At 50.7% G+C, this 18,172-nt stretch overlaps 3 protein-coding genes across 3 annotated transcripts; 1 reads left to right on the top strand and 2 right to left on the bottom strand.

Moving 5' to 3' along the window:
* Positions 1-5,046: 5,046 nt before the first annotated feature.
* Positions 5,047-6,085, bottom strand: LOC109760627 (uncharacterized). Its single transcript, XM_020319441.4, has one exon. The coding sequence runs from the start codon at positions 5,922-5,924 to the stop codon at positions 5,205-5,207; it is 720 nt and encodes a 239-aa protein (XP_020175030.1). The 5' UTR covers positions 5,925-6,085; the 3' UTR covers positions 5,047-5,204.
* A 9,595-nt stretch (positions 6,086-15,680) lies between these two features.
* LOC141026920 (3'-5' exonuclease-like) lies at positions 15,681-16,711 on the top strand. The gene is made up of 2 exons (XM_073503803.1): positions 15,681-16,093; positions 16,291-16,711. The coding sequence occupies exons 1-2, from the start codon at positions 15,681-15,683 to the stop codon at positions 16,709-16,711; spliced, it is 834 nt and encodes a 277-aa protein (XP_073359904.1).
* A 272-nt stretch (positions 16,712-16,983) lies between these two features.
* On the bottom strand, positions 16,984-18,172 carry LOC109760626 (uncharacterized). The gene is made up of 4 exons (XM_020319440.1): positions 18,095-18,172; positions 17,856-18,002; positions 17,089-17,325; positions 16,984-16,998 (listed from the first exon to the last, which is right to left on the bottom strand). Exons 1-4 carry the CDS (start codon positions 18,170-18,172, stop codon positions 16,984-16,986), a joined length of 477 nt encoding a protein of 158 aa, XP_020175029.1.

Here is an 18,172-nt window from a genome sequence, read left to right as displayed (position 1 = left end):
GACTGATTGAGAGGCAACTCGTCTCGAACTCATTCAGTTCATCCTCACACCCACCAAGCACAAGAACACCTCAAGAGGCTGTTCTTCCCCTTGTACTGTTCATCCTCAGCCCAACAGGCAATCCACCACCACCACACCGGAGTAGGGTATTACACCACATCGGTGGCCCGAACCAGTATAAATCTTGTGTCCCTTGTGTTGCGAGTTCGTCGAGTTAGCCCTTGAGATCTCAGCGAAGCTAGGACGTGGATCTGTAGGGAGAGATCTTCGCGCGCACCCCAGTGTTCGAACCTTGAGGGTTTTGCCGGAACCCGTGATTCGACAGACGAGCATGCAGTCGCTGGGTGCTGACACAGAGTACGTAGCAAGCTGTCTGGCGATGGCGAGCATGCAGAGCTACATGCGTGACGTCCCGCGCTGCGTACCGCTCCTCCTCTGCCTCTGTGGAAAGCTGGCTCGGTTGGCATGGCCTCTTTGACTTTCCGTCCACGCACGCAAGGCCGCAGCACGCCAGGACGGCCGTGGCGGCTCCAGCCGGTGTGGTTGCGCCGCCGTCTCCAGTCCCGACCAGCGCCGGAGAGGTGCTTCGCCGGGGCATCGCCATGGAGAAGAGCACGGAGTGCACATGAGATGTTCGAGGAAATACCAGAGAAAGAGAGAAGGAGGAGGAAGAAGATTGATGCTGACAGGTGGGCCCAGCCTGTCAGAAAGGCGTTTAGAAGAGGCGAATCGGGCATTTTTCGGACATGATAGTTTTTAGTCAAAGATTAGTGAAAAAATAATAGTTTTTGGCACATATTTGTAAAGTGGTAGTTTGTAGGCACGGCTCCACGAAATGTGGTAGGTTTTTTTTAAATACTCCAACCAAACACACTCTACATACTTTCTGAACTATAGCCAAGATACTTATTTTGGAGCGAAGGGAATACAATTTACTTTTGCACTTGTACAGACCCGAATTTTATGTTTTGAAGTCATAAAACGAGCTTCCCGCAAAAAACAAAAGTCATACAACGAGAGCCGCGTGCGTTGCGGCTCATGCCTCGTGATTTTCGTCGAGGTTCAGTTCCTTCGCCCCCGTGTACCGGCGTACGCGGAGATGTTCGGCGAGCTGCCGTCACCCGCCGAACAGGGAGTACTACGCCCGATCACCAGTGCACCCGCGCGCCCACCCACGCGCTTCCCGAGGCGTTGCGGCCCGGCATGCATGCACCATGCTCCGGCCGGTGCTTCCCACATGGCCGGACACACCCGAGGACACGTACGCCTGCACATGGTCGACCGGAGCGCTCGAGGATTCACGAGTTCACGGCACGCCCCACTCATCGTTCAGGCTCGCCGGTCGGTCACTGCACGAACACCGGTTAATCCTGCGATGCGACGCATGCCCATTGTCCAAAGTAATTATAGTAGTACGTACGATCGATGCAGATGCACCCGCACCTGCATGCCGTCCTGAACACACGTAGGAGTACTCACGTACGCCCTGGCTAGCAGCAGCGCACGCGCCGGTACACCGACCGATCGCTGCACCCATTGGTCTCTGGCCTGCACGCATGCTCCTATGCATGTACAGCATATAGGTAACTCGTACGCACAGTACCAGCAAGTTCACGGCGTCGCCCGCTGGCAGTAGTGAGTACTCACTCCATCCGAAATTACTTGTCCATAAATAAATGAAAATGCATGTATCTAGTACCGGTACCTTTTTCCAGGCAAGCCCGCGTCACCACGGCTAGTACAGTACGTACGTCCCTACTCCGGTGGTGCATGCGGCGGCAGTAGCTGTACACATGTTTTCGTTTAGTGCCAAAGCCACGCCGGTAAAGTCTACAGGGTCGACGGAATCAAGTGCTAAGAGCAACTTCAACGGGTCGATCAAAACGGACGGTCTAACATAAAAGAACTAAAAACTAGACGACGCGCTACCCTAGGCGTCCTCGTTGTCGTCAGCGTCTGCGTCGGGGTCGGTGAGGTCGATCAACGTCGGCGCAGGGCCGGCCCAGGGGAACGCCATGTTCCAGAGGGCGGCGATGTCGGGCTGCGCTGCCGCTGCCTGGGCCTGGCGCGCCTCCTCTTCGGCCTCGCGCTCGAGCATCTGCAGGCGCTCGCCCTCCCGCGCTCCTCGGCCAGCCAAACGCGGCGCCAGTGGTCGGGGTAGGCCGCCTCCTGCTTCTTCGTCGCCCCGAGCCAGATCGGCGGAGCGCTGACCCACTCGCGCACTACTTCGGTCCAGGAATAGCGCTCGAAGGGGGCCGGCTCCTCCGGCTCGGCTTTGGGCGGGGACGGCGGGGTCACGGCGGCACGACGCAGTCACCCGCCGCGGAGAGGGCCATGGCAGCCTGGAAAGCCGCCTACTCCGCCTCCCTCCACCGCTCCTCCTCCTCGCTCTCCTTAATGGCCGCCTGGTAGGCGGCCTCGCACTAGAAGAAATAGGACCTAATGTGAGACACATTAGTCCCGGTTTGATTTTGGCCCAGTACTAATGGTACCATTAGTGCCGGCTCGAACGGCTATGCATTAATGCCGGTTCGTGTTGAACCTTTAGTACCGGTTCGTGCCACGAACCGGTACTAAAGGGGTGGTGGCAGGCAGGCGTCAGGCCGGGGCCCCACGATCACCTTTAGTACCGGTTCGTGCCATGAACCGGGACTAAAGGGGTCTGACCTATAGTCCCGGTTGGAGACACAAACCGGGACTATAGGGCAATTTCATTTCAGTTTTCAAAAAATCAAAAGAAAATGATAAAATTTCAAAAAATAAAATCCTTCGAGAGGTAGTTATATTACTACATCTATAGTTAGGAAAATTTGAAAACTTCAATTTGGACATGTTTTGCAAAAAGTGTAGGAAAAATGTAAAACGGCTATAACTTTTGCATACGATATCAGAAAAAAAACGTATAATATATCAAAAAATTCAGCACGAAAATCCGCATACGATTTTGACAGCCTACGACCTGTTTGCAATTTTTTAGAATCCTCAAATTCCAAAAGGAAAAAAAAGATATGCTCAAATTTCAGTTTTTTTGGTTAAATCTGGTCAAACTACTTATTCAAGAAGTATTAATGCTACTACATAATTATTCAAGAATATTAGTGTTACAAAATAATTATTTCAATTTTTTGAATTTTGGTCAAACCTGGTCAAACTGTGGTCAAACTTATTCAAAAAATATTAGTGTTACTAAATAATTACTGTTTTTTAGAATAATAGTTTCAAACTCAAACGGTGAAACGTGTGACCTAATGCTCAAGCTAAACTGCTGAGGGTTAATAGGATTGTCAACTTACATTTGTCAGGAAAACAATAAGTGCAGACTTGGAAAGTAGAGGGAATAAAACTCCGAAGTTAAGCGTGCTCAGGCTGGGGGAGTGAGAGGATTGGTGACCGGCCAGGAAATTAGACGATTTGGAATGAGTGATCCACGCTTGAGTAGTTAAGAGGGGTGATTAGAGACTAAATCATCAAATAATTTAGAAAATTGAAAATTGAAAAAAAATTCAAATTTTTTTTCCAAAATTTTCAGAATTTTTTTTCAAAAAAGAATATCTTTAGTACCGGTACTAAAGGTCCCCCATACCACAGCGCGAGCTCACGCCACGTTGTGGGCCTTTAGTGGCGGTTCGTGCCGAACCGGTACTAAAGGGGGGGCTTTAGTCTCCACTCTTTAGTGCCGGTTGCAGAGCCGCACTAAAGGCCCTTACGAACCGGTGATAAAGCTTCGTTTTCTATTAGTGTCGGCCTCCTAGTCCTCGTCGCGGACGACGAGCGGGGGCGGCGGCAGGCTGCGGTCGTCGCCGCGTCGCCTCGCCTCGCCTCCTCGTGCTCAAAGGCGAACCATCGAGCCCAGTTGGGCGAGTCGACGGCGTAGTGCGATTCGGCGCGCTGCTCCGGCGTCAGCAACGCCCGCCGGCGCCGCACCTCCTCCGCATGGGCCCTCGCCGTCCGCGGGGCCGCAGGCACTGGGATCCTCTCCGGATCCAAATGCCAGTCATGCGGCAGCGTCGCGTCGGGGTACGGCAGAGGCACGCGGTGCTGCCAGTGCCACTCGGCCTGGTGCACCGGCACATTGATGCGCTGCCTATGCCGGGGAGCGCGCGGCGGCGCGGGGAGGGCGGGGAGGGAGGGGGAATGGCGGGCGGGGGCCTTGCCCTTGCCGCTGCTGCCGATGCCGGAGAAGAAGCCCATGCTGGCGGTGGCTAGGGTTGTCGCCGGCGTGGGGGCAGGGGTGGCCAGATGGGGACGGGGGCGAGTGGCAGTGGATGAGGACGGCCCCGCCGCACGCCCGGCTTAAAAAAGGACGACCGCCCGCTGACGCGTGGGCCCAAGATGGGTGGTCGTCATAAATAATGTTGACCATCGTAGTTGGACGGCCGCCAGGTGAGGACGCGGCGGACAGCAAGGAGACGCGCGGCGCGTCCGCGCCGACGCAATGCAGGCGCAAATTTGGACTGGAAATGAATCGGTGCGGACGCGATTTGGTTTTGGGTCGGCGCGTTGGGCCTCCACTTTTGACTGCGCCAACCAAAACGGACGCGGGCGGAATGGGTCGCCCCGCTGGAGTTAGCTCTAAGTTTTCTCGTCGGTCGTTAATTTCATGATACAGATGATACGCATGATACGACTTCACACTTCACAACGACGGGAACGCAGCTAGGCAGCTCCTCTGTCACTTGATCAGTGCTATGACAATCGACTAGACCGTCCTTAAACTTTTTCCGACAGGTGAGAACTCTGAATAAGGTCTTTAATGGGAGGATATTAGCAGTGATGGAAGAGCTATCGTTGGTTGACCGAAAAATTCCAAGTCGACTGAACGATAGCCACTGTCTTGACTAATACAGTTTTCAATTGCATAATCATGATTGCACTATCATTTTGGGCTTTTTCTTCTGATAAAAATGCCCGCTCAAGAAAAAAAAAAGCAGTCATGCCAAACTTTTGTGAAGCTTGAAACTAACAAATCATCTGGAACTGAACTTGCCAACGGAGTCTCAGGCACTGAATCGCGACCAAACTAAAGAAAATGGAGAGAAGTACACATTATTCAAAATGCATGCCAACTTAATTTGCATTCTAATTTTAAAAACAAATGAACGCCCTCGATTACAGATAATGACAGTAATTATATAAGACTAAACAGGGTGATTGACCTGAACAATTAAGGTAAAGATACCACCTAGATCGACAATTGCAACCGACTACAGGCAGAGGTCCAAGCTTACAACGCCCTCCTTCTGCCCCATCATTTCGGACCTACCGATCTCCGCTGGCGAGCCGCCGGTGAGGCACGACGGCAGCGTCGTCACCACGCTCATCACCGCATTGTTCCCATCCTTACCGGCCACGTCTCCGGTCCCAGCAGCCGCCCCCGCCGTCGCTTCATCGTGCCGGCCGCCGGCACCAAAAGCACCGGTCCCTACTGGCGTCGGCCTCCATACCATCCCCGGCACGGGCATGCCGCCGTACGCCGCGGACCGCGCCACGCCGCCGTACATCCCCGGCCACACCGGGTACTGCGGCGGCGGCATCGGAGCGGCCTGGTGGTGGCCGTAGCCGCCGAACAGGGCGCCGTAGACGTGCGCGCCGGCCGGGAGGTAGGCGGCGGCGAGGGAGGCCTCGAGGTGCGCCCGGCGCGCGTGCTGCCGCTCCCGCTTGTGCGCGTTCTGGTGCCCCCCGAGCGCCTGCGACGTCGGGAAGTTGCGGCAGCAGTAGTGGCACTCGAACTTGCGGGTCTCCCCCTCCCCGGCCTCCGACTTGGGGGGCCGCTGGTCGCCGGCAGCGGCGGCGTCGTTGGAGAAGTCGCAGCCGAAGAGGCGGATGGTGGCGTCGGCCGGAGGCAGAGCGGCGGGGCGGACGACGAGCGGGAGCTGCGGGAACGAGTCGGCGCCCCCGAGCATGGTGCCATGCGGCGCGGCCATGGCGGATGCCTGGCTACCTAGCTAGCTTCCTCAATAGTGATCGACGTTGAGCTTGTGATGACTTTGTGTGCAGGAAGCCGGCAAGGGTGTGGCGTGGTTTTATGGTGAGACGACGAGCTAGACAGACGGCCGGGCGGAGGGGACAGGCCCCGCCGGGGGACCGAAGTACGTAGGAGCCGGGCGCGATCTCGTCACCCTCCAAGTACACAAAACCGATCGGCAGTGTACCGCAGCTGCCCGCCTGGCCCTGTGCACGTACATGCATGCATGCATGCAGGGCCGGGCCGGCATAATTAGGGCCCCTGTGCGAAACAAAAATGGGGCCCTATCTCGCTAAAAAAAATGAACTAACGAGCAAAAGAACTTGCCGGGAAAACTAACGAGCAATATAGTGTGTATATATATCTCACAGGAAAAATTTATAATGCAAATAATATAATGTCAATATTTTACAATTAGATGAATCGTCTAACTCACCTAGTTTTGGGTCATGTCCGGTTGAACTACTATACTGTGATCTTTCGTAAAGAAGGTAAGAGCCAATCTTTAATAAAGTAACGATCCCTGCCGAAAGTTAATTAGGAAATTAAGAATTAGAATTTAGGAGTAGGAACGGGAGGATTCGCTAAGCACCTGGAGGCTGGAGTTGGTCAGCCGGTCACAGATTGATCCGACGAGACGACAGAGTCTGAAAATTAGGAGAGGAAGCTAGGAAGGCAACGACAGCGGCCACAATCCGATCGCTCTGATGAGGCAAAAGGCGACGACCGACGAGACGATCTCGTCTCCTTTTTTTCGTCTCTTAACTCCTGTAGCGGCGCCGACAGGACAATTGTTGGCCTGTTGGTTTCCCGATCAAGGTGATCCCGATTGACTGGTATAGCGATCTTCTTTTAGACCCACGATCCCATTTGCATCGCTAGAGAGCAGTTTCCTTTTTTCTTTGGGAAAGATCGATCGAGTCAAGCGACGAGCGGACGAGGTCCAGCGCTCGATGGCCTCGACTCAGGCCCAGCTCCGGCGCCTAGCGGCCTAGTGCCGCAGCTGCTACGCATTTTTTTTCCAGAATTACCAGGCCTATATAAAAAAATTGGGGCCCCTCAAAATTATGAGCCCTGTGCGGGCTGCACATTTGGCACCACTATGAGCCCGGCCCTGCATGCATGGCCAATAAGACTATTATTATATGCTCCATCACCAGTGCTACCACTACGTTGCTAGTAGGTTGTAGTATAGTGGTAGTACGTGCATGCATACGTGATGTAGGAGGATCGGGCAGCGCGCATTAGGTGCTATGTTCGTGCGATCCGCTGCCAAAAGTCACACTCAACCTGTGTTGAAATTTCAAGCTCGGCGTAAAATAAGAGAGATTTCTGAGTGACAGTTAAGACCGTGCTACGTGCTCCATGACCTTGCCAACTTGCATGCATGCACTGTGGTCATGGATGGGCTCAGGATGAGCACCAAGGGCGGGCAGGCGCGGGTGGTCCTTCCTTCCGGCCGTGGACGGCGGTAGCCGGTAGGGGGGAGACGAGACGCGGCGGTGCTTTGCCTGCTGCTACGCTAGCACTTTGCAGCCGCATATGATTACCGGGCCGGCCCCTGGACCCTGCATGCATGCTAAAGTCTCTACCTTTTAACTCTGCATGGGCCGATCGCTCACTGAATTCCGAACGACCATCAATCTAGGTTTTCCATTCCGCCCATCCTTTGGGTGTGGGATCTACGCGTTCTCAATGCACTGCTTTGCAGAATTGCGGTGGTTGCATGCTATGGATAGCTTGTCTTTCTCGAACGCTTTTGCTGCATGCTGCCATTCCATTCCATGACTTTTCTTGGACTTGGGACGCCACCGCTTGATTACCCGGGGAACCGGCCGGGTCCTCCTCTCAGTGATATACTCCATGCCTATCCTCCGGCGAGAGGCTTTATTTTGTGCTGTGCCACTGCCCACTGAGGTCCCATCCCATCCCGTTTCTGCTCTGCAGCAGGGCCAAGCGCTAATCAAGCAGCCCCAGACACAGGCACACACAGTGTAGCGTGGCAAACTGATGATAATTGATGGATAAATCGATCGCGCACCATGCCATGGTGGCATGTGCTGCCGTCTCCCAGCCGGCTCGCATTCAGCTTCCGGTTTGGCTTAGTTGGAGGGACTAACTGCATCGATCGTCAACTGCATCGATCAGGATGCATGCCTCTGGACTCTGACAATATTCGTACGTTGTCCAGCTATGATAGCGGCTCTGACATACATACGGCCGGCCGGCTCGTCGTCATTGCACACCACTCTGTCAGTGTCAGGCCGAGTACGTACTGACTGACTGACGCGGCAACGTTGAATTCGGACCAACAACCCAACCGATCTACTGCTCTCGGGAAAAGCTACGTACTCCCATCCGAGGACGGCCGGCCGGCCTGTGCGGGTCACGATCATCATCACTTGCCTGTGACTTCTGAGCAGTGAGCGCTACATACATACCACCGCGCTCTACCCTACACGTACCAGCCACACACACACACACACACACACGCACGCACGCACGCACGCACGCACGCACGCACACACAAGGTCCAACGTGTAGTTTGTTTTCGGGTCATCTGCGCCATATGGTTCAAGCCTTCAAGGTACTTGCTAGCTAAGTAGCTATGCATGCATGGTTCACTAAACCTAGGTTGTCAAGAGCTTCATTAGCTACTGAAGGGGCCGTACCCGATGTTTTTGGGTCATCCGACGACACTTAGGTCCACTAAACCTAAGGTGTCGTCGGATGTTACTGAAGGGGCTCGAGTTAGCTATTTGTTGGGTGTGTGTACCATCGATGATGGATTCATTTGCCAGACCAATCAATTAGTTTGCTTTAATTTGGGAGCGACTTCACATCTGTATACCGTACATCACACCCTAAGTAACACGTATGATCATAATCGATCTTCATATCTAATATAGCCCTATGAATTACTCCCTCCGTCTCATAATATAATAACGTTTTTGACACTACACTAGTGTCAAAAACGTTCTTATATTATATTATTGAACGGAGGGAGTATCTCTTTAGTGCTCGTAGTTTTTTTTTGCGGGTTTTAGTGCTCATAGTTAGCTGTCATTCCTTCATGACAGTCGTCCAACCTAATCCAACGTGGCCCTATTAATTGATCCGCCATTCGCTCATCTTCTCTTCTTCATGGCCATGAAGCTGTCGCGACCAGCTCCAACGTACGTGCCGTGCCGTCCAGAGACACTACACCCTTCGTGGATCGCGGTACCGTACCGTGGGCGCGCGCTTCTCGCTCAACTGCCGCTGTCCGGTAACATGCATGCATGCGATTCTCGTCCACGAACAAAAGCAATTATCATGGTCCCGTGGTACATGGACACCAAAACATATGCGCGTTCAGAAATTAAGATGGCATGTCTTGGCAATGAGCAATTAAAAACACACTTTACGTCATTAGGGATCTCCAACGTGGACCCTTTCGGCCGTTCGGTCTGAACATGTTGTGTCATTCAACGCGGGTCAGTATCAGTCTGATTGGCGATCCGGGCGCACTTTTTCCTGCAAACCGGAGACAAAATGAGGGGCGGCTTTGCGGACGTTCGGATCGCTGCCATGCCCACGCCTGACCATCCTGGCCCATCCTAATCTCCTCCCTCGCCCGTGCGTGCTTCCTGTTCGAAACAGTCAGTGCCGCATTCATTTCCGGCCAGAGCGGACGTGACCTCTCACCGGCGCCGGCATTGAAGCGGTGTACCGGCCGAGAGAGCGTCGCCCGCGCCGCTTCCCTGTGCACACGACTGCTCAGCATTCAAACGCCGACACCACAGCCGTTCGTCTGTCCGTCCGTCTGCCGCCCTACATTAATGACACGTGGTTGCTGAGTAATCTACTCCGGTGCCACCCCTCCGTCCGTCTGCCGCTCACCATTGTCACCCGCTATATAAACTCCAGCCCCGGTCACAGCCACAGTCATCCTCCTCGGATCTTTTCTCCTCTTGCACCACTCCCACCATGGTCTCCCTGTGTTCCAAAGCTCTCTGGGACAGACTATCACCGGGGCGGAAGAAGGAGATGACCGACATTGCTGCCGGCAGGCTGATGAAGGCCGATGATGTCCCAATAGAGGAAGTGGCCGAGGATGAGCCGGCGCCACCCTCCTCGGTGCATTGCAGCATGATCATCGACGAGGCCCGTGCCCACTATATGGACATGGTGCGGGTGGAGCGATTCCGGGAGGTGCAGGCCAACGCGGCCTACAACCTCCAGCTCCTCCAGGAGCACCAGCAGACAGAGGAGGTCGTCGCCGGCAGGGCAATCGCGTGGGACATGGACGTGGCGGAGTAGGCGGTGCTGCTTGAGTCCTACCACTCCGCCCGCAAGATCTGCCTCGACCGCTGGCCAGCATCATGCGGAACTGGAAGCCGCCTACAAGGAGTTCGACGAGGCGGCGAACGAGGTGTGGGACAAGAGCGACGAGGAGGACCGCGACCCGACCGTGCCCCGCCGCCACGAACACGAAGCCAGCACGTCCGCGGGCGCTGCGGTGATTAGTTGAAGCATGTCCGAAATTATACCTTCGGAGTCGAACGAGCTCCGCTTTTAGTTGAAGTATATCCGAAATGTAATGAATTCCGTCCGGTTTATATGAAATCCGTCATGTTTGCCTAAATTTCTTTTCGTTTATATGAAGATCCGCCGTGTTTGCATGAATTTCGTCCGTTTAGTTTGAACAGTGATTGAAATGTATGCGGGCAAGGTTAGATGGCGACCACCGGTATCAGTGTCCGTGAACTGGTCCTGTCCGCACCCTTATGTGTGGAGGAGAATAGAGTTTTACACAGATGTGCAGCCTGAGTTTTCCCCATGGTCGGGCGCGGCCAGTGGAGTTAGTTGTCGAGGCGGTGTGCATCCTAGGCGGCAACGATGACCTCCTTCTATGATGGGTGTGCCTGTGCTTCGATGAGGCGTGTTGGCGTGAAGTTGAAGCTGCATTTTGTGGGGCATGGCAAGTGACCACGATGATACACCATGGCCGCGCCTTGGCTTGGTGCATCTCTGAGACTTGCGGTGGATGAAGTTGGAACTGTCGACACACTGCGTTGTGGCACTTCCGCCTCACGATGGGTGGCGGTGCATTGGGTTCGATGGTTTGGAGTCAGCGAGGCAGGGGGCTCTTCAGTTGACGACGACGACACTGAGCATCGAGAGCTAAAGCTCGCTTTTTTTGGAAATATAAAGCTCGCGCTTTGTGTCAAGTTTTGCTTGTTTGGGCCTTTGTTGAGTTCGGCTTTGTTTGGGCCTTTGTGTCAAGGTTTTTTGGTTGTTGTTGTTGAGTCTGGCGTTGTTTTTTAGAATAAGTTTGGCATTGTTACGGCCAAGTTTGTAACGGCTTTCGTTCGATCTTTTTTAGTTAACTAGTTAACTCTCTTCTGCTTAATCGAGCAATGCTAAATCTACCAAGGGAACCACTAGGCATCAGACTACTGATACCTAGCATTTTAGCAGACCAGTGGAGAGGCGTTGGATTGGATCCCATACACCCGTTGGATAAGCAAGGCACCTTCCCCGTTTAATGATCCCAAAACTGAAACTAGTTAATGCTGATTAGCTGTGATTCCGCGGCTGGATTTCAGCAGGTTGATTGCTAGTCCTTTTAACATAGGTCTCTAGTATAATATGTAGGTTGCTTCCATATAAGTTGATGCTTCCTATGCATAAATCGGTGCTTTTTTGAGGATTGCTTCAAAATCTGCAGTATGTGAAACGGTGCAATGTGGCAAACCGGGTGCATCTGATGCATTCATGTTCTATTAATAGTGGAAGCATATCAATTCATTTTTCTTCTACCGGCTAGCAAATTTGCTTCTATAACAATTGTATATTATTTCAGTTTGCCCAACATGACAATTTATTTTGCATCGTCTAAGCTCAATGCAGACACATTGCTTCCAAAATTACAAATACATGCTTCCATCAAACATCTTTTTTACCATTGTTACAGACTCTTTCAAACAAATTTAATTGGAACTTGTTCTCAGAATCTGGTATCTACATCGGAATAAATAGGAATTTGCTTCCACAGAATTTGGAATTTGCATTCAAAGAAATGAGTATTTGCATCCATAGAATTTGGAATTTGAAACATATTTTCTACCATTGTTACAGACTCTTACAAACAAATTAAATTGGAACTTGTTCTCCAAATAATCTGGTATCTGCATCCGAATAAATAGAAATTTGCTTCCAAAGAAATGAGTATTTGCATCCATAGGATTTGGAATCTTAACCGAAAGAACTCAGAATTTGCCTTCTTGCAACAAAATTGATGCCTTGCTTGGAGAGATATATACTTTTCTTCCAGATCATTATGATATTATTTTCATAGACTAGAAGAATTGCTTCCATACAAATATATATTCTTTCCATTACAAAAAAAAAGAAAAACTATAACATATAAAATAACAAGGGGAGTGCTTCCATGGTGATGATCATCTGTCTCCGCTAAATATAAAATTTGCTTCTATGATGGTCAGTAAGCTCCACACCATCTACCGCGGCCGGTGACATGCACTGCAATCAAAAGTGCGAGGACCTTGTCCCCTGCACTGTTGCCATGCAGACATATGTGATGCTTCTTCCAAACTTCTTATGTGCTTCCTGCAACTGGAGTACATAAACATGCGACGGAGTTAGCAAACTCTGATTAACAAATCCAAGAGACGGAGAAGAAAGAACTCAAGAACTACAATGCTTCAAATAATGGATACATTCCTTGCATGGGCGAGCGACACACTAACCTTCAACTCCGGTCAGGGGCTCTTCAAAGATTGGAACACCAATCCACTGCTTGTTGTTCGGCCTTCTGGTGCTACTCCAACATGGGACGTAACCCGTCGAAGTAGCAATCGCAGAGGGGAAGTTGGGCTTGGCCATCTAATGCCATGAAGGCGCACCTGCACACCTGCACACCTGCAATGTTTCCCGGGGGCGCATCGACTGAGACGGAGAGGAAGAAGGGAGGAGCAGTTGAATGGATCTGGGCAGTGAGGTGGAGAGGAGTGGAGGAACATACCTGACCAGGATGGGCGGCGCAATCGTAGAGAAGGCCATTAGTGTGGTCGATGGCAAGCTAGGGAGGTTCATGCGAGGGGGTCTTGGGATGGATGGATGGGTGAGTGATTAGCGGGAGGGATTATGCGGTAGATGCGGGGTGGTTAGTAACTAGGTGTCTTTTTTTTGAAAACGACCAAAGAGGTAAGAAGTATTGGCCATGGGATTCAGCTAGAATAGACGGTGGTCAATCGGTCTGACGCGGTGCTTCTGATCAGATTATAGATTAGAAGTGTTTCCCATCTACCAAGGGGCTCTTATCGTACCTTACGTATCGGTGATTTGGCAGTCTTTGATTGGGCTTTAGTGAGGGCTAGGGCCCATCCTGAAAATCAGTGGAGAGATGTTTAGTTACCTTTAAGGCTTAAGTAAGTCTAGCATTTTTGCTGCTTAATCTCTCCACGGACCTTTCTCGCAAAAAAAAGGAAAAATTTCTCCACGGACCTTTTCAACACAGCAAACACATACGTACTCTCGAGTTAATTGCAAGGCACTACCACACTTCGGCACGTTGTGACGAATCAGTACCAGTAGTCATTTTTTTTGCCATGCAGTGCCAACTCTAAGCCTAAGTGTTGCAAAACGGTCTGATAGCCGTATAAGCTTGTATTGACCACGTATCTGACCGACCCGGCCCACTTGTCAGGTGCCACGGTGGCATACCCGCGCGCACCCGCACCCGCGCGGTCACTCGTCCCAGCCTGCTCGGTCGCACCAAGTAGCTTGGTCCGGTCTGGTCGAACCCGTACGCGACGAACCCTGGTTTCCTCTCCCCCCCCCCCCCGCCCTCGTCTTCCTCTCCCCTCTCAGGCGATGGCGGCGTCGACTCCCGGCGGCGTCAACGGCGCGGGCGGGTACGGGGACCTTCCTGGCCTCGGCCCCGATGACCACTTAGGTCTGGACGACGTCGACGGCTCCAGTTCATACTACTCCAGCGCAAACGACGCGGATTTGGAGGAGGAGGCCGCGCTGTCAATGGAGGACAGGGTGAAGCTGGCAGAGATATGGGTGGCCCACCCTACCAGTAGCCATCAGTGGACCAGTGGAGCTGCTGGCGGCGTGCTGTAAGTCGTTCTCTTCTCTGCTTCTGCTTCTTTCTGTATATTCCAAAACAGGGTGCTAGGGTTAGTGTTGCTCATGACAGTATAAATTTGTGCTGTCAATTGTAGTTTGGATGATGCTGTTTGGGATGTTCGGATTCATTTTGATGCACAACACAATCTGGATAGGAAGATATGCAGTTCAGATGTTACATTTATGAACTTATATGCACTGATGCACACACAAGGTTATTCTTTCTCTGATGAACTGTATCACATGAAGAATTTAGGCAGAGGAGAGGAAAGAGAGCATGGGTTAGAGTTAATTGACACAAACATCAAACTGCAGCAACTTAAGAAGGAATATGAGCATAGTTTAGTTCTGAATTTGCTAGTGAGGGCAACAACACCTTTTGTATGTCAGATAGAAGCAGATTTAGTGAGATCAAACTACAGCAATGTCTGTCAGAGGAGAGAAGAAAATTTAGCAACTATATTGTATAGACCACCTGTTGTGTATGATCTTAGTGAGCCTGCAGTTCTTGCTGTTGATCAACAAGGTGTTGTTTTTCATAGTCAGTGCACATAAGAGAGCATAAATTTCAGTAAGGAGAAGCTCAAAGCTGTAATGGAAGAAGAGGCAGTGCTAGAGGAGGTCAATATTGTTGTTGCAACAGAAGAAGCACCAATGCAAAAACCTCCAAAAAAGAGGAAGAAGCTGGCAGTTAGGAGAGGCCCTACTACTAGGACACATTCAAGTGTGTTGGAGGAGGTGCAACCTGATTTCATTCCTTCATCAGATGAAGAAGATGATGGGTTGTTGTTTGAGGATGATGATGGACATGAGCCAATGTCCTTTGTTCTACCTAAAGGGAGGAAGGGTAGGGCCAAGAAAAGAAAACCAAGGATCTGGTACAATGACAAACTTGAGCAACCACATCAGCAGTTATGTCTGTACATGTGCTTCAAGAATCAACAGTAATTCAGAGATGCTTTGTTGAGCTTGCACATCACACAGGCCAGAGACTTCAGGTATCACAGGAATTCAGACCAAAGGATCATTGCCTGTTGTAAGCAAGAGCACTGCCAGTTTTGCATAGTTGCTGCAGTTATCAAAGGGGAGAAGACTTTTGCTATTAAGAAAATGAGGCTGGAGCACACTTGCCCTAGCAGCATTGAGTCATCAAGGAATGTTGTTTTGGTGCTGTTTTGGTGACATTTTGGATGGCTGCAGTGATTGTTTTGGTGCTGTTTTAATGCTTGAAGATTGATCTCTTAATATGGCTGCAGTAATCATTAATTTTAGAGCAAAATATGGCTATTTTTTTGTTTAAGAAACAGGAGAAACCAAAGGGCCGGGGACGTTTGAGTTTTCGAGGCAACCGTGCGCCCCATGTCTCCCCCCACTAGCAACTCCCCACGATGCAGAGGGAGTTTGGGTTTTCTTCCAGTCCAGGTAACTCCCCTCCTATTCCATTGCCGCTCCATCTTCCTCCCTCTGCCTCCCTCCTCATTCCATTGCCGCTCCATCTGCCTCCCTCTGCCTCCACCATCAAGCAACTCCCCTCTGCTCTACCTCAAGCCCACCATCGCTGGCCAGGAGGGCAATGGCGGAGGAATCATGGAGCAACTCCCCTCCGTCTGCCAAGCGAATGGCGGAGGCATCGTGGAGCAACTCCCCTCCGTCTGCCAAGCATCACCGTGGTGAGGCGTCTGGCAAGGAGCCGATGGTGGTCGACGACGACGTTCCGGTCCCGGGGCAGAAGCTGGACTACACCGTGCCGCTCAAGGTTGATACCCACCTGAAGGAGCCGCTGGATGTCATATGCACCAGCAATCCAGACGAAGCCAACAAGAGGATCCGCGAGATCAGGAAGAGGCTTGGCGGCATGCTTCCTCGGTCGATCGGCGTTGATGTCGAGTATACCAGCGAAGACGAACCTCCGCAAATGGTTGCAGTTCTGCAGTTATGCGTGGAGGATCTCTGCCTGGTATACCACATCACCGCGGCAACCAAATGGTAAAAACATCCAGTTCTGAAGTTTTTGTCTAATTAGTAGTTTCTGAAGTTTCTGTAGTTTTGAAGTTTCTGAAGTTCTGAAGTTTCTGAAGTTTCTGAAGTAGATGCAATAGTTCTGAAGTAGATGCAATACTAGTTCTGAAGTTTCTGAACTGGCTGTACTAGTGTAGTTTCTGAAGTAGATGAATTTGATGCAGGCCCAAGGAACTCCGCCCGCTCCAGCAGGAGAAGGAGCTGTACACCTTTGTTGGCTTTTGCATTGGAGGTGACAAGGAGAAGCTGAAGTTGTCTGGTTTGGAGATCAACCCCGACAAGTTCGTCGACATGCAGCGCCAATGGAGAGTTCCAAACAATGGAAAGAGGTGGCAGTCTTTGGCTGAGTTTGCAGCCAGCCTCATCCACCCATCCTACAAGAAAATGAAGCAGAAGATCAACAATGAAGAGGACCACAAACTATGGGGGATCAGCCCACTGCCAAAGTACCTCATCGAGTACGCAGCGAAAGATGCGTACATCACCTACGAGGCATGGAAGAAAATCGAAACCACCAGAGAAGGTTTCAAGCAATGGCGAGAGGCGGAGGAGCATTGGGATGACCCCTACTACTGGGGACAATGAGTTGCTTGTGCTTGTGCTATTATGTGTCTCAGTTTGTAGTTATGTGGTTGAACAAGTTTGCTTTTGTTATGTTGAACAAGTTTGTAGTTATGTGTCTCAGTGATCATTTTGAAGATGCTTTTTTGAACTGGATTTTGATGGAGCTGTTGTTTCAGAGCTGTTTTTGTCAGTGAGCATTTTGATCTTGTTTTCATCAATTTTGATGTTCAAAAAAATCATCAAACCAGTCAAGTATCAAACACACAACTCGCTGACAAGTTGGCCCCACGCTGTCAAATAGGTCCCACCTGTAAGTGAATTGGTCCCACTTGTCAATGAGTTAAGACAGCTACTGGATATTTTTTTTTCCAGAAACTGCTACTGGATAAATCCAACACCCTGTCCTCCTGGGCATTGAGAAGTTGATGGACATCTTCAACTAGTTTGTCATAGTTGGCATCCAGATTCCTTTTCTCTTCTTTAAGGTGGTGGATAGTAAGTGAACTTTCCAGGTTATCCTTCCTCCTAGCAGTCCTGTTGTCTTCAAATATTTCCCAAAGCTTCAACAATGCATTTTGCATTGTGGGAGGCCACTCTGGGTCAACCCAAGCAAGGAAACCACAATTGACAGCTTCCTGCAATATAGCAAACACTTGTATTGTTACTCTCTGAAGAATTACCATTATGAAAGGGCACTTTTAAAAAATGAACTAACAACTGCAGAACTACAACCTATACATGTGGCCAACTAAACAATGCTACTTCAACTGCAACCTATACTGCCTCAATTAAAATTTAGCAACTACACTGCCAACTAAGTGGCCAACTAAACAATGCTACTTCAACTACAACCTATACTGCCTCAACCTATACATGTGGCCAACAATTTGCTTCATCATCAGTACTAGTGAACACAGCCAACTAAGCTGCTGCCCATATACATATTACAGTGAACATAAGCATCAAAACCATAATCATCAGAACTACTAATAAATAACTAAACCATAAATATATTACAGTGAACAAAGCCAACTAAGCTATTGCAGTGAGCATGAGTACTAGAAGCATCAAAACTACTAAGTGGTAAACTATGTGCTTCATCATCAGTACTAAGAACTATATTACAACTAAATTACAGTGAACATAAATAGAGCATGAATCTTACAGGCTGAGCACAAACTAGAAACCTCCTGCCCGTCTCAAATGATTCCAAAGCTACACGGCGCTCAGTTGGCAGCCGATGCTCCACGCAGAGCCCCTCTGGTGCATTCTCCAAGCCATTGTAGTCTTGGTCTTCAATGCTAGCAGGAATCTACAGAGAGCAAATCCTCAAATCAGAAAACCAGATCATCAAATCCGCAAATCCCCAAATCACCTAACCCTAACCCTAGCTCTACCACTGACCTGATAATGCATCCCGTCGGAGGAGGAGGAGATCTGCAGGCCGGACAAGTCGTCGCTGCTCTCATCCTCGAAGACCAT

Source organism: Aegilops tauschii, chromosome 7 (genome assembly GCF_002575655.3).
Source record: "Aegilops tauschii subsp. strangulata cultivar AL8/78 chromosome 7, Aet v6.0, whole genome shotgun sequence".
NCBI lineage: Eukaryota > Viridiplantae > Streptophyta > Magnoliopsida > Poales > Poaceae > Aegilops > Aegilops tauschii.
Note: the sequence above shows the minus strand (reverse complement) of the source record. Positions and strands in the feature narration are given on the sequence as shown.